Source organism: Dendropsophus ebraccatus, chromosome 9 (genome assembly GCF_027789765.1).
Source record: "Dendropsophus ebraccatus isolate aDenEbr1 chromosome 9, aDenEbr1.pat, whole genome shotgun sequence".
Classification (NCBI taxonomy): domain Eukaryota; kingdom Metazoa; phylum Chordata; class Amphibia; order Anura; family Hylidae; genus Dendropsophus; species Dendropsophus ebraccatus.
The window spans coordinates 88,424,775-88,437,607 of record NC_091462.1 but is presented as its reverse complement, the minus strand read 5'-3'; the positions used below and the strand labels follow the sequence as shown (position 1 = coordinate 88,437,607).

The 12,833-nt window shown below is 44.0% G+C and overlaps 1 protein-coding gene across 1 annotated transcript in view; it reads left to right on the top strand.

Moving 5' to 3' along the window:
• POLR3E (RNA polymerase III subunit E) overlaps nt 1–11,609 on the top strand; it is a 29,851-nt gene extending 18,242 nt beyond the window's left edge. Inside the window, exons 16-21 of the mRNA XM_069983785.1 lie at nt 59–216; nt 921–982; nt 2,806–3,272; nt 5,565–5,642; nt 5,759–5,884; nt 8,372–11,609. Of these exons, the coding sequence (XP_069839886.1) occupies nt 59–216; nt 921–982; nt 2,806–3,272; nt 5,565–5,642; nt 5,759–5,884; nt 8,372–8,428 (948 nt within the window). The 3' untranslated portion in view covers nt 8,429–11,609. The remainder of the gene's footprint in view (nt 1–58; nt 217–920; nt 983–2,805; nt 3,273–5,564; nt 5,643–5,758; nt 5,885–8,371) is intronic.
• Nucleotides 11,610–12,833: the final 1,224 nt, after the last annotated feature.

The window sequence follows — 12,833 nt, the reverse complement described above, 5'->3', positions numbered from 1 at the left end:
AGTTGAAAGGCTTTTGTATGGGTCAGAATATTGGTTAAAAATCCCGTTCCTTTCCCAGCTCTGCCAAGAAGACGTGAAGGAATTCCTGGACCACATGGCCATACCCAGAATTAATAAAGGCTGGGAGTTCATGCTGCCTTTTGATGAAGATTTCATGAAGAAGCATCCAGATGTGGTGCAGAGGCAGTCTATGCTATGGAAAGGTATACAGTCCAAGTAAGTACAGGATAGAAATGAGTGGCCTGTAAGGGATTCAGCCCTGTAAGGTAGTAGTCATTTACTTTTTACTTTGGGGAGTGAAAAAATGCATTGTGGGGGACTCTATTATAAAAGTCAGAATTCTTGCCAAGAGTCCTGGTTGTGAATACTGATATATAGATTGCTACAGTCCTTTTACTTTGGAAATTGGTGACAAACCAAGCTAAAAGGTTAATAGAAAAAAATTTGTTTTGAAATCGATCAGTGAATTATATAGATTTGTAACCTATTTTTATTTAAAAATCTGCAGTCTTCCAGTACTTATCAGCTGTTGTATGTCCTGCAGGAAGTGGTGTATTCTTTTCAGTCTGAGACAGTGCTCTCTTCTGCCACCTCTGTCCATGACAGGAACTGTCCAGAGCAGCAGCAAATCCCCATAGAAACCGTCTCCGGCTCTAGACAGTTCCTCACACAGAGGTGGCAGCAGTGATTCCCACTTCTTCTGAAATGTTACTATAAGGATGGCTTCACACTAGTGTAATACAGATGTGTTCTTGCGTCCACTAATCCGGACTCGCCACCGATCTGATATTTAAACTGACAGCTGTCTGGTTATGTCATCTGCCCTGCAGTCCGGCTATAGTATGAACATATGTATGTGTAATATGTGGCTGTAAGAGGCTTCATTCACACTTTGATGTGTTTGTCTATTTCTTTTGTAGATTAGAGAAAGTGTTTCACTTGTCAAAAGAAGATCTGACGTCTAAGAAGCCAGATACGCCAGGTAATCTCCCAATGGGGGTAAATGAATGGATTGGCATACATGGTGGGCACGGCAGTGTGTTTATCAGTGTTTTAGCTGCACGTACAAACAAAACCGCCATGATGTATTGGATTGTACTAGTTACTAGAGATGAGCGAACCTTGAGCATGCTCGAGTAGATCCGAACCTGATCGTTCTGCATTTGATTAGCGGTGGCTGCTGAACTTGGATAAAGCCCTAAGGCTGTGTGGAAAACATGGATATAGTCATTGGCTGTATCCATGTTTTCCAGACAACCTTAGAGCTTTATCCAAGTTCAGCAGCCCCAGCTAATCAAATGCCGATCGACTCAAACCCGAATCCGGTTTGCTCATCTCTACTAGTTACCCATAGGCTTTAAGGGAGGAACAGGGAAGCTTTGTTTTCATGCAGCCTGGTTTAGCAAATCTTTGCTATTTAGGGGGTTTGGGTGGTGGTCCAGGATTTGTTTAATTGAAAAAACTGAACAGTTTGGCTTTTAATCTGTATGATGCAAATTTCTTTTTAACTGGGTTGTCTGGCAGCCATCCATCTTCCTATTAAAGGGTACCTGTCACTATTTGCACTGTTAGTTACCCTTTCAAGCAGAGAGGGGGAACAGTCTGCCTTCCAGCTGCTGCAAAGCTACATTTCCCATCATGCCTGGAGAGCCAATGCCAAGTGTTTTCAAAGCTCCAGTGGTCCGGTTTACCTTGTTGAAGCTATGACTCGCTGTGTACCCACATGAACGCTGCAGCCAACCATAATACTTGTCATTTGCACCTAGCACTATGTTACTAATAGTACATACTGGAAGAAGTGGCTGCATGTAGCGGAAACACTTATTCCCAAGTGACTGCAGTTATGGCAGTGGGGGTGCTGTAAGTTGCAACTGTTCGGTCTATTGACATCTTGCAATACTTCAAAAACTTAAAATGATCACCTGTCCCCAAGACAGGGGTTAAAGGGGTAGTGCGGCATTTAAAAATTATTCACTAAATAACACACATTACAAGTTATAAAACTTTGTAATGTGTGTTATGTAAGTGAACAACCCTCTTCCCCATGTCCCCCCACCCCCGGAAGTGTGGTGCGTTATACTCACCGCATTACTGTCTACCCCGGCCACCATCTTGGATCGAACGACTTCATCTTTGGGAGGCTGGACGGACCGCTCCGGGCCGTCCCTCATGCCGACCCCCCTCTGCTGGGTCATTAGCTGCTCAGCCGTCATCGGCTGTGCATAACTGTGCTCAGCCAATCGCGGCTGAGTAGCTGATGACGGGGCATAGGGGGGCCGGCATGAGGGACGGCTGGAGCGGTCCGTTCAGCCTCCCGATATGACGTTGTTCGATCCAAGATGGCGGCCGGGGTTGACAGTAATGCGGTTAGTATAATGCCCCACACTTCCGAGGGTGGGGGGACACGTGGGAGGGGTGGGGACCCCCTTTCTTGTCATTGCTTTTGGTCACAGCATTGGATGTCCTGTGGATAGATGATAAATGTTAATGGTAGGACCCTTTTAAAAGTATCCCGTCACTTAAGAAAATATGTATATATCTCACAGACGTTAAAAGTTTTGATTGGTCTCGGTAAGACCCCCACTAATTGTTAGTGTTGGGAGAAGCACATGGCTGAGCTCTTCTCTTCCCGCTTGATGCGTTCTCAGTCTCATAGCTGGTGGTGGGTTCATAAGAAGTCTATAAAGTCAGTGAGACGGAAACGACAACTCGGCTGCATGCTTCTCCCAGCTCTCCCTGACTTGTCCATAGTTTGTCTCTTTGACCTTAGGTTGAATGCTTTTGCTTTTGCTTCCTGTTCAACAGCTTCATCCACTGTGATCACCGGGGACCAAGTGTTGAACCTAGCCAGAGCCAAAGCCAAGGAGAACCAGGTGAGGTTGGAAAAGGATTTGCAAAAGAAGAAAGAACAGACCAAGCTAAGCTCCAGCGTGACCGTTGTGGCCGACGTTCACATTAAAGAGGAGCCTATGAGCGACGATGACAGCATGGACACCTCTGCGTACAATAATGGGATGGTCAATGGTCTCCATGTGGATGAGAACTCTGAAGAGTCAATGAATGGAGACACTGATCCTGTTGCAAAAGAACTGATGGAGTTTGTGGAATCTACATTTAGGAAACAGTATGTTTTGACCATGAGCGAACTTAAGCGGTTATTTAACCTTCACTTAGCCAGTCTTCCTCCCGGACATATTCTGTTTAGCGGCATCTCCGATAAAATGCTGCAGGAAACGGTTTTAAGCTGTGGCTGCAAACAGATCATGGTGCCTGTAAGTATTAGCGGCAGCTCCTTGGCTTGCTGATCCTACCGTATTAGATAGGGATAGGTTTTATAGTTCTTTTAGATGTATTGGCTGCCCATGGACTGGGCTGGTCTGTCAATCTCATGTCTATGGTAACATTTGCTGACCAAGCTATTGTTTCCCTTGCAATAAGTGTCACTAGATATATGGCCTATCACTGCTTCCAGCATAAAAACTCACGTCTCTCTGTGCCTTATCTGAATATTGGTACTTTTTATAGGGACTTTTTTTTAAAAAGAAGAGCATATCCACTAGACCAAACTGATTGATAATATTACGCCTAGCACTGGGTACCAAGGGTGCATGGCATGGCACAGGGAGTTATTGCATTGTGCACCCCCTCAGGGCTTGCACCAGATATACCACAGTGAATGTTTGTCCAGCGTTGGGTTGCACCATGTCTAGTGTATATTCCTTTCTAACAGTCACCCATTGTGAATAGACTGAACGCTTCAGCAGTTACTGGTGATGTGGCCCTCAAAGGAGAAGTTTGTGAAACTAAAAAATGACAGGAAGGCAGGGGGTGCAGGAACATAATAAAGTATACGTACCCATCCCCGTGCCCCGTAGCACCGCTTCCTGGGTTGGCTGACAGCCGCCAGCCTCCTGCAGCTCCAGCCTCAATGTCAAGTACCCAGCTGATCGTCTGCCCGCTTAGCCAAACCGTGACTGTAACGGAACACCGATGCAGTCACTGACTGGCTGAGCGGCAATCCATCAGAAGAGTACCCAAAGAGTGGGGTACGTGACGTACCCAGATTCCAGCCAAAAATCACGTCCAGTGGCGATCAGCGGGACCCAGGAACAGCGCTAGAAGGGCACAGGGATGGGTAAGTATACATTGTTTAATCTGTTTCCTTACCCCCTACCTTGCTGTCATTTTTTTAGCTTAACAAACATGTTTCTTATTGTCTTAATATCTATAACATAAGAGTGAATGATTTATCAAATTGGTGTTAAAAAGTTTTCTTACTGTTTTATGTCTACAGCCACTTTGCAGACCTATGTGTCTCTATGGTAACAGACAACAAACAAACTCTGTGTAGTCTGGTCCTAAAGTAGCATTCCTTTCTACGCTGCCTCTACTTTTGGTTACCCTACCAAGTGTATGGCCGCACAAAGTAGGAGACAGATGGAACAAAGTATAAAACTGCAAGACGAATCTATGCGGAGTTCCTTCAATGTAGAATAATTGGGAGGAAAAAATTTTTTAGTAGTGAATGCGTACAATGGATTTAAGTATGTGTAATACGGTTCACAGTAGCACTCATGTAATGTGGTTATGTATCAGGATGAAAAGGAAACAGTAGCCAGGCCCACGGGAGCCTTGGATTGCTTCTCTAAGAGGCTGGCATTGTCCTCCCCTATAACCAGGCACCTTCTCACATAATCCCGCTACTGCAGGAATCTGGCCTCTATTTAGGTCAGTGACACAAAAGAATTCCCCTAACAATCCCCTTTTACATCTCGGTGATTCCTTGAAGAATTGCTTTATCCAATTCTCGGGTAATGACTCAGGAAATCCTTTAATTTCAATAGGATTTGGGGAACAGTGCACCTATTCAGACTGCAGCAGAGGACTGTAGCTTTCCCTGCACCGATTCAGCATTTTAAAGGGTTGAAATACTTGATAATTTATTATACTTCAATATTCAGCCCATGAATAGGCCAAGTAGGGAGGAGGATAGTCCTGGCTAATGGAGTAAGAAACATCCTAAAGGGTCCAGATGTAGGCACCACCCTGCTCCTAACACCTGTCTTTGAAGATAGCCATCCTATTTACTTTTTCGTTTCGACCAGATGAGTGCATCCATTAATCTATTATCTATAATCTATAATTTATTTATAGATTCTCAGGAATAATAAGTTAGGAACAGCATAACACACAGGTCTAAGATACAGTTCTCCAGAAATGTTATATCCTGGTATTTTCTACAATAGATCAGGAGAGGAGGCAGGTCCCAGTGAGTGCCGACTGCTATGGGCAGCTGAAACTGTTCTGTGACGTGGCAGCTGGACCTACTGAAGGCCTCCATTGCTGCCATGCTAGATTTGCCAGGACAGCCTGCCATATGCAGGCAGTAATAGTAGATTGCTGAAATTACAATAGGCTGCATTATGTCTAATAACTAAGTAAACTGACCCTGTTCAGGCTGATTAATAGATCTATCATTTCAAGTACTAGGAAGTCAGACAAAGTACAAGCTTTTGTCCTAAGGCTTTTTTGGCAATGATTATTAACACTATTATTTTTGTTAGTTTCCTCCTCAGAGCACTGCTACACCTGAGGAACAAAAAGTGTTTGCACTCTGGACCTGTGGCGACTCTTATGACAAGGTAAGCCAAAATATCCAGTGTAAGCCAATGGTCAGATAGCCTCTTCATCGTGGACTGTTTATAGAGTCACCTGCCCCCTGTTGGTTAATCTAAACCATTGCATATTTGTGCCATAGGAAAGACAGGCATTGCTGGAACTCTTCTCCAAGGGTCACAGGCTTCGCAGGAACATGATCCAGACACGGATAAACCAGGAGTTTGGAGAAAGTATCGGTAAGCAGCAGCTGGACAAGGTGCTAAAGGTAAGGAGTGCAGGAGGAATTAGACGTCTTGTAAGCACAGTTCAGACAAAGCAGCAGAGTAATGGGCTTAACAGCTCAAGCGCCTGTTTACCAGCAGTGATCGTATTTAGCTCGTCTGATGCAAGGTGGCCTCTCACGGTAAACATCTTGGCGTTCCTTTCCTATGATAAAAAAAACTAATATAATATGTTCTGGAGACATTATATAGCGTTGCTTCTCAATACCAGTCCTCAGGCCTCACCAACAGGTCATGTTTTGAGGATTTCCTTAGTATTTCACAGGTGATATATTATACTCAGTGCATCAGATATTAGCTCAGGTGTTCTATGTATGGAAAATCCTCAAAACATGACCTGTTGGTGAGGCCTGAGGACTGGAATTGAGAAGCACTGGGATAGAGGTTTATACCTCCCAAATCATGCAGACCATATGTTACCAGTGATGACCAGTCTACAGCTGCCACCAGTTGAAATGAAAGGTTGTCAGGGTTTAGGCAAAAGTCACACAGCACTTTGGACTGGTATTGCTCCAGTTCACATGACTACTGGATCCCGCATTCTCGCTGAGCGCTGTGTATGTGAAAACAGAAAATATAAAATTGGTGAAAACCGCTTCTCTATTATAAAGCATCTTGACTGCAACCATGTTCTCTGTTATGAGGCTTTACCTTTCCTGCCCCGTCCACAGGATGGCTCCCTACGGAGTAGCATATGACTTCCACGTCACTTGTGTAGTAGATTAACTATAGCTGGCCAACCCCTTACTGTACATGGTGCGCTGGGCAGAATTAGCTTTTGGCGCAGCCCCTATTTAGTATCAGCCTCCTCCTGCAGTCCCCATTTAGTATCAGCCTCCTCCTGTAGTCCCCATTTAGTATCAGCCCCTTCCTGCAGTCCCCAATTAGTATTAGCCTCCTCCTGCAGTCCCCAATTAGTATCAACCTCCTCCTGCAGTCCGCATCTAGTATCACTCCCCCTCCTCCCCCATCAGTCCCATTTAATCAGTCCCCCCATCCTCCTGCATATAGTCAGTCCTCCTTAGTTCCTCTCCTGCAGCCCCAATTTCATATATCAGACACCTCTCCCCCTTTTTGCAATAAAACCCAAAACATTAATACTCCCCTACCTTCTGCAGGATCTTGGCTCATGATGGGCATTGTTCTGTTACTCTCTCCTCTAACCTGCAGTGACGTCAAGTCGGAACAGAGTGGCCTCTTTAGCTGCCTGCAATCACAAGAGTGATTGACAGTGCTAGAAGCCAATGACTTTTCACGTTTGCATTCAGGGCGCCCTTTTCAACTATAAGCATGTCATTAGACTTGCTTATCGGTAAATAGGGCGGCACAGTGCCCACTGGGGTTCGCCGGTTGTTGCGCACTGTGTGGTCACACACCCCTAAGGCCAGCCCTGCAGCCTTGTATATTTGTTGCACAGGTGATCAGACAGTACCCCTAAACGTTATCCTGTATCCTGGGGTCTGACTGCTGGGACCAACAAAACACAGTAATCACTGAACTCAAGGAGATCAGTGGAAAAATTCCAATAAAGTACTCAATCAAGAGTCTCCACTGATGCCCCCAAAAATGTAAATATGCAAAACAAGAGTCTGTGGAGCCTCTGTTGCGAGTCTCAAAACACGGGATAACCAGATATCTCTAGCCTGTTGCTACGGGGTGCCTCCATGATAGGGAGAGCACCACGCCACCCCTTGAGTCCCACTCGGTTGCGAGTATTGGAACATAGGGAAACAACAGGGTGGCCCCTTTTTGTCAATGTCTTACTCAAGGTGCGAGTATTACGATCATGACAAGGGCTTGCAAAGGCAGGCCTCCATCCACAGACAGCCGTTTTGGGGTATTTGCCCCTCGTCAGTGTGGAGCAGGTTTCTGGCTAGTTGGGGCAATGACAAATCAACCAACAAAACACAGTAATCACTGAACTCAAAGAGATCAGTGAAGAAATTCTAATGAAGTACTCAATCAAGAGTCTCCATTGGAACCCCCAGTGATTTCAATAACAGGGGTCAAATGTCCTCGGTGAATGGAGCTGCCGTCCACATGCTCGGCCATCGGTCTATTCACATTTTATGGGTGTTATTGCCAAGTGTCCAAAAACCTCTTAGAGAATGAATGAATAGTGGTCAAGCATGTGCGCTGTTGTTTCATTGACTTGGGACAGTTGACCTCCGTTCTGATGATCTTTGGGGGTCCCATCATTCAGACTCCACCAATCAGCATGTTATGCCCAATGTCATACAACTTTTAATCTTTCTAATGGATAATCCATCTATGTATTGGCTACTTTGTATATTATCCCTATGTTTGCAGGGATCTTCTGCAATGGTAGGTGTTGCCTCTGGTCTGATTTAACCCTAGGAGCCCAGTGCTATAAGACAATGGTTCTACCCACTGAGCCACCATGTTGTCCACACGTATTAAGATGCCATTTTGTAACCATCTGTTACCATCACTTCGTTCTTGCCTTTCAGGACTGTTGTGTGTGTTACGGAGGTATGTGGTATCTTAAGGGAACAGTACAGTCCTGATAATTCCAAGAAGCTGCCAGTAGATGAAGAACACCGTGGCCTAAGCACAGATCATATCTGTTCTGGATTATGCCCTTTGGGGCCCTTGCACCATCACACAACCAAAGGCACAGGATGCAGTTCACTGTATGGTCTGTGGAAGGAACAAGCTGCTCTGTTGAGGTCTTCGTTTGCTTTTAAATCTCTCATGATCTCTAACCTCACATTAATATGCACGCCCACATGAGGTAAAGATGGGTGAATTTTGGGTTTACACATGTGCCAACATCCGCATCCTCAACCATATACACCAACAAATGTTTGACTGCAATAGGAGCCTGAATGGACTGCACATAAGGATGGACTGTATGAAGGAGATGTGCGCATGCCTCTCCGTCATATTGGATGTCTGGTGAGGACCGGCTGCTGCGCTGCCGCCGCCAGCTGGTGTGACGGTTACGTGGCGGTGGCAGAACCAATATAGAAATGGAACTAGTGACCTCACAGGGGAATGAGGTACCGTGTGATGTCACTGGTTCCTGGTGATATCAGGATTGGTAAGCACACAATTACTAGGCCTGCTTAAAGGGGTTGTCCAGGTTTAGATATAAACTCTTCCAGAAACAGCACCTCTCCTGTCTGGGTGTGGGGTTTGGCAGCTGTGAATGGCGCTAAACTGCAATACCACACACAACCTGAAGACAGGGGTGGTGCTATAAGAAAGTAGCTGTTCTTTTTGTAATCCTGGATAACTCCTTTCTTGCCTTTTTTTTTCTTCATAATCCTATTTTTGTGAGATTTATAATGAATTCTTTGTTAGGGTTAACAGAATAGCTAATAATTTAAATTAATTTAATTTTTCAGTGCAGAATGAGCGGTGTTGGATGGCATGCCGTGTATGTAGCCTCCTTTAGGAAAATCTTTTTTGGCTTTTTTTTTTTATATGTAGTTAAAGGAAGGCATATAAAAGTCGACTGCTCACTATTCATTTCAGTAATCCCATTTTACATTAAAATGTGTGTGTAAATTGTTATGTAAATAAAGCTGTCAGGATTGTATGTCTTCCTTCTGTTAGACATCTTCTAGAGCTCTAGGGGTTTTGAAAATTCTATTAAATTTTTTTTGTTTTATCCTAAAAAAAAAAAAAACCATCAGGGATGCTGGTTCTCATTGAGGAGATCCAGCATCTTACAGGCAATGGTCTATGGGAAAAATGTATGCAAATGAGGAGTTCCCCAGGAGGAAGAAAACTGTCTCTTTAGTGCCACCTATTTGTAGCTACTCTCTAAGTCACTGTCTGACCCTTAGTTTTAAAAATGACAAGGTCTTGTGTAGCTGATATTCCTAGTCATGGTTCAAGGTTGAACATTGACTTACAGGGTGGAACTACATCACTCTTCTTCCTCCTGGAGGAGAACTAGTTTGCAAGCTTTAACAAAACAATCAATGGCTTTAAAGGGGTTGTCCTATTTTGACATCATGTGTCCACTTATTTTACTATAGCATAGAGCACAGACAGCGACTCTTACTGTGGAAGATGCAGACCTTCCATGTATTACAGCTAGCATGCAATATTGTATTTCACCTATAGTGTCAATATATGGCCCACAAGAGCTGCTTAAACAGTAAATACCCCTCCTCCCACCCCGGATATAGCACTTAAAGGGTTTAACTGACATAAGTTAAAAAAAAAAAAAGCTGCAGAAGCATATAGTATTGCTAAATGATCTGCCCCAGTTCTGAAACCACCAAAAAAGCAATTTATTGTGGGTATGTATTCCTTCCACCCCACCATCATGTCTTCTTGCTACTTCCTAGTTGCTTAGTACTACAATTTCCAGAATGCATTGCTTTCCTTCACTTATTCATCCCTGTCCTTCCACCCTGCCTACTCCCCTCCCACAGCACTTCTGCCAGTTCCCTACCCAGAGTTGTTGCTGAAAAATTCAGTACACTGCACCATTTTCCTCTGCTTCCATTTACTGGAAGGCATCGTGGATCTCGAGGCAGCATGATGTAAACTAAATTCTTTCCTAAATGGCTCTATCTATCTACGTTTATTATAAATAAACAGAGAAATGGTGATGTAGGCTGGGAGGGCTGGACAGAGGTGATGTCACCCAGGAAGGCAGGGCCAGACTTCACAGACAAGATCCAACCAATTGGGGAGTCCCTAGTGGTGGTTGTAGGTAGCCAAAATTTCTTGCACGGTAATGTAAGGCTGGACATATGCCTTATAATTTTAAATTCTAAATAATTTATTTGTTATTTGTTAACCCATCTTATTCTCTGTATCTATCTGTATACCCCTTCCATGATCACATTAATAGGGGTCCCATTCCACCTTGGTTGGATGTGTGTGCTGCCCCTTTATGGGCCACATGCATATAGCCAGGTACAGCTCTCTACTGTCTCCCATTTAAATTGATTGAACATCAGCTCACATGTTCAACCACTGCTCCATGCAGTTAGGGGGGGACACAGGCTGCCCTTCTTGCCATTGGTGGGGGAGCTGGAGGGTAAATTTAGACTGCCTAGCATGGGTCTCCAAACTGAGGACCTCCAGCTTTTGCAATACTACATTTCCCATCATGCCTGGACAGCCAAATCCAAAGCTTTAGTTATTCCGGCATGATGGAAATTGTGGTTTTGCAACAGCTGGAGGGCCGCAGTTCGGAGACCTGTGGCTAAAGTTTAGCCCAACAACTAGTTGGCTTAAAAATGTGCACCTAGTGCTACTTTGGCAGCAATAGTGGTCATGTGACCAAAGGTTGGGGCTTATGGGTATCGTTGCAACTAAGGAGTGAATGTGACCCAACAGCTGAAAAAGGTTCATCAGAGATGGGTCACACAGCTGGAAATGGGACTGAAGCCAGTGTCTTTGTTTCAGGCACACTTGCACCATGTCTGACAAAGCAGATAAATGTTGTACCAGTTTTTTGGCGCATTTGCAATAGTAAATCTGCAGAGTTTCAGTATTTTTGTATATTGAGTGTGTCCAGGAGTATGGAGAATCACTTAAGCCATTGTCGTCCTATTACAGCCCTTTCCTCCCCTGTAACACAATGTTGTGCACACATCAGCCTGCAGCTTCTATGGAATCTATAAAGAATGGCCTTATATTTGTTATACTGGAAATAAAAAGAGCCTCAACAAGCCAGAAAGGCTTCATATTGCTGTAAATTGTACAAATAAAAATTGGTACATGATAAAACTTTTCTGCTGTATTTTATTCTGGATTCTATAGGAAATGTATTGGTGTTCTTACATGGCTGAGGTTTGTATGAGAGGGGATAACGTTACTTTTGTTTGGGACACAGGTATCAAACTGCGGCTCTCTAATGGTTACAAAACTATAATTCCCAAAAGCTTTGACTGTCCAGACATGATGGGAATTGTAGTCTTGCAGTAGTAGAAGAGCCACAGTTTCACACTCCTGGTTTGTGAGGCCTGTCTGTAGTAGAGGGATTTTTTTCCTCATGAATGACGCTCATCATGGTGGGGGCAGACATGTTTCCTAAAGCTCTGTTGTACTATGTAGGGCCTACCAAGAGGGTACTGCAGACTGGATAGTTGGCTTCCCATGATCAGATATTAGACTGCCCTAAGGACAGGTTTATTTGAAAGAGGCAATGCTGCAGTTACATACACTGCTGCTACATTTACACTACAATATTTACGTGCCAGAGACTTGTAATTCATATTAAGATGTCCAGCACTTATCAGCTGCTGTATGTCCTGAAGGAAGTGGTGTATTGTTTCCAGTCTGACAGAGTGCTCTCTGCTGCCCCCGCTGTTCATGACAGGAACTGTCCAGAGCAGTAGCAAATCCCCACAGAAAAACTTCTCCTGTTCTCCAAACTGTGAAGAATACACCACTTTTTGCAGGACATACAGCAGCTCATAACTACTGGAAGACTTAAGATTTTTTTTTTTTTTTTAGAACAGTAAATTACAACTTGTTACAGCACTAGGAGAGACGATTAGGTAAAGTATAAGATACAGACTGCAAAGGCGGCATGTAACTTTATAAGTGTACCAAAGGACACAAAATGAGATGATAGGTTCTCTTTAAAGAAGCTTTAGCAACAATATTTTTACCCTCTAAGGGCCCATTTACACAAAGATTATCTGCCAAAGATTTGAAGCCAAAGCCAGGAATGTATTTGAAAAGGAGAAATCTCAGGCTTTCCTTTATGACCCGATCTGTTTATAGCCTGTTCCTGGCTTTGGCTTCAAATCTTTGGCAGATAATCTGTCAGGTAATCTTTCTCTGTAAATGGCCCCTGAGCATAAGATTTGTGAGCAAATAAGTCAGTGACAAGTACATCTGTTGTATTCTTACAGTGGATGCCACATTGCTGCATCAGTCATATATAGGGTGCCACCATTCTTCTATAGACAAAATGCCCCCATAACTGCGGTT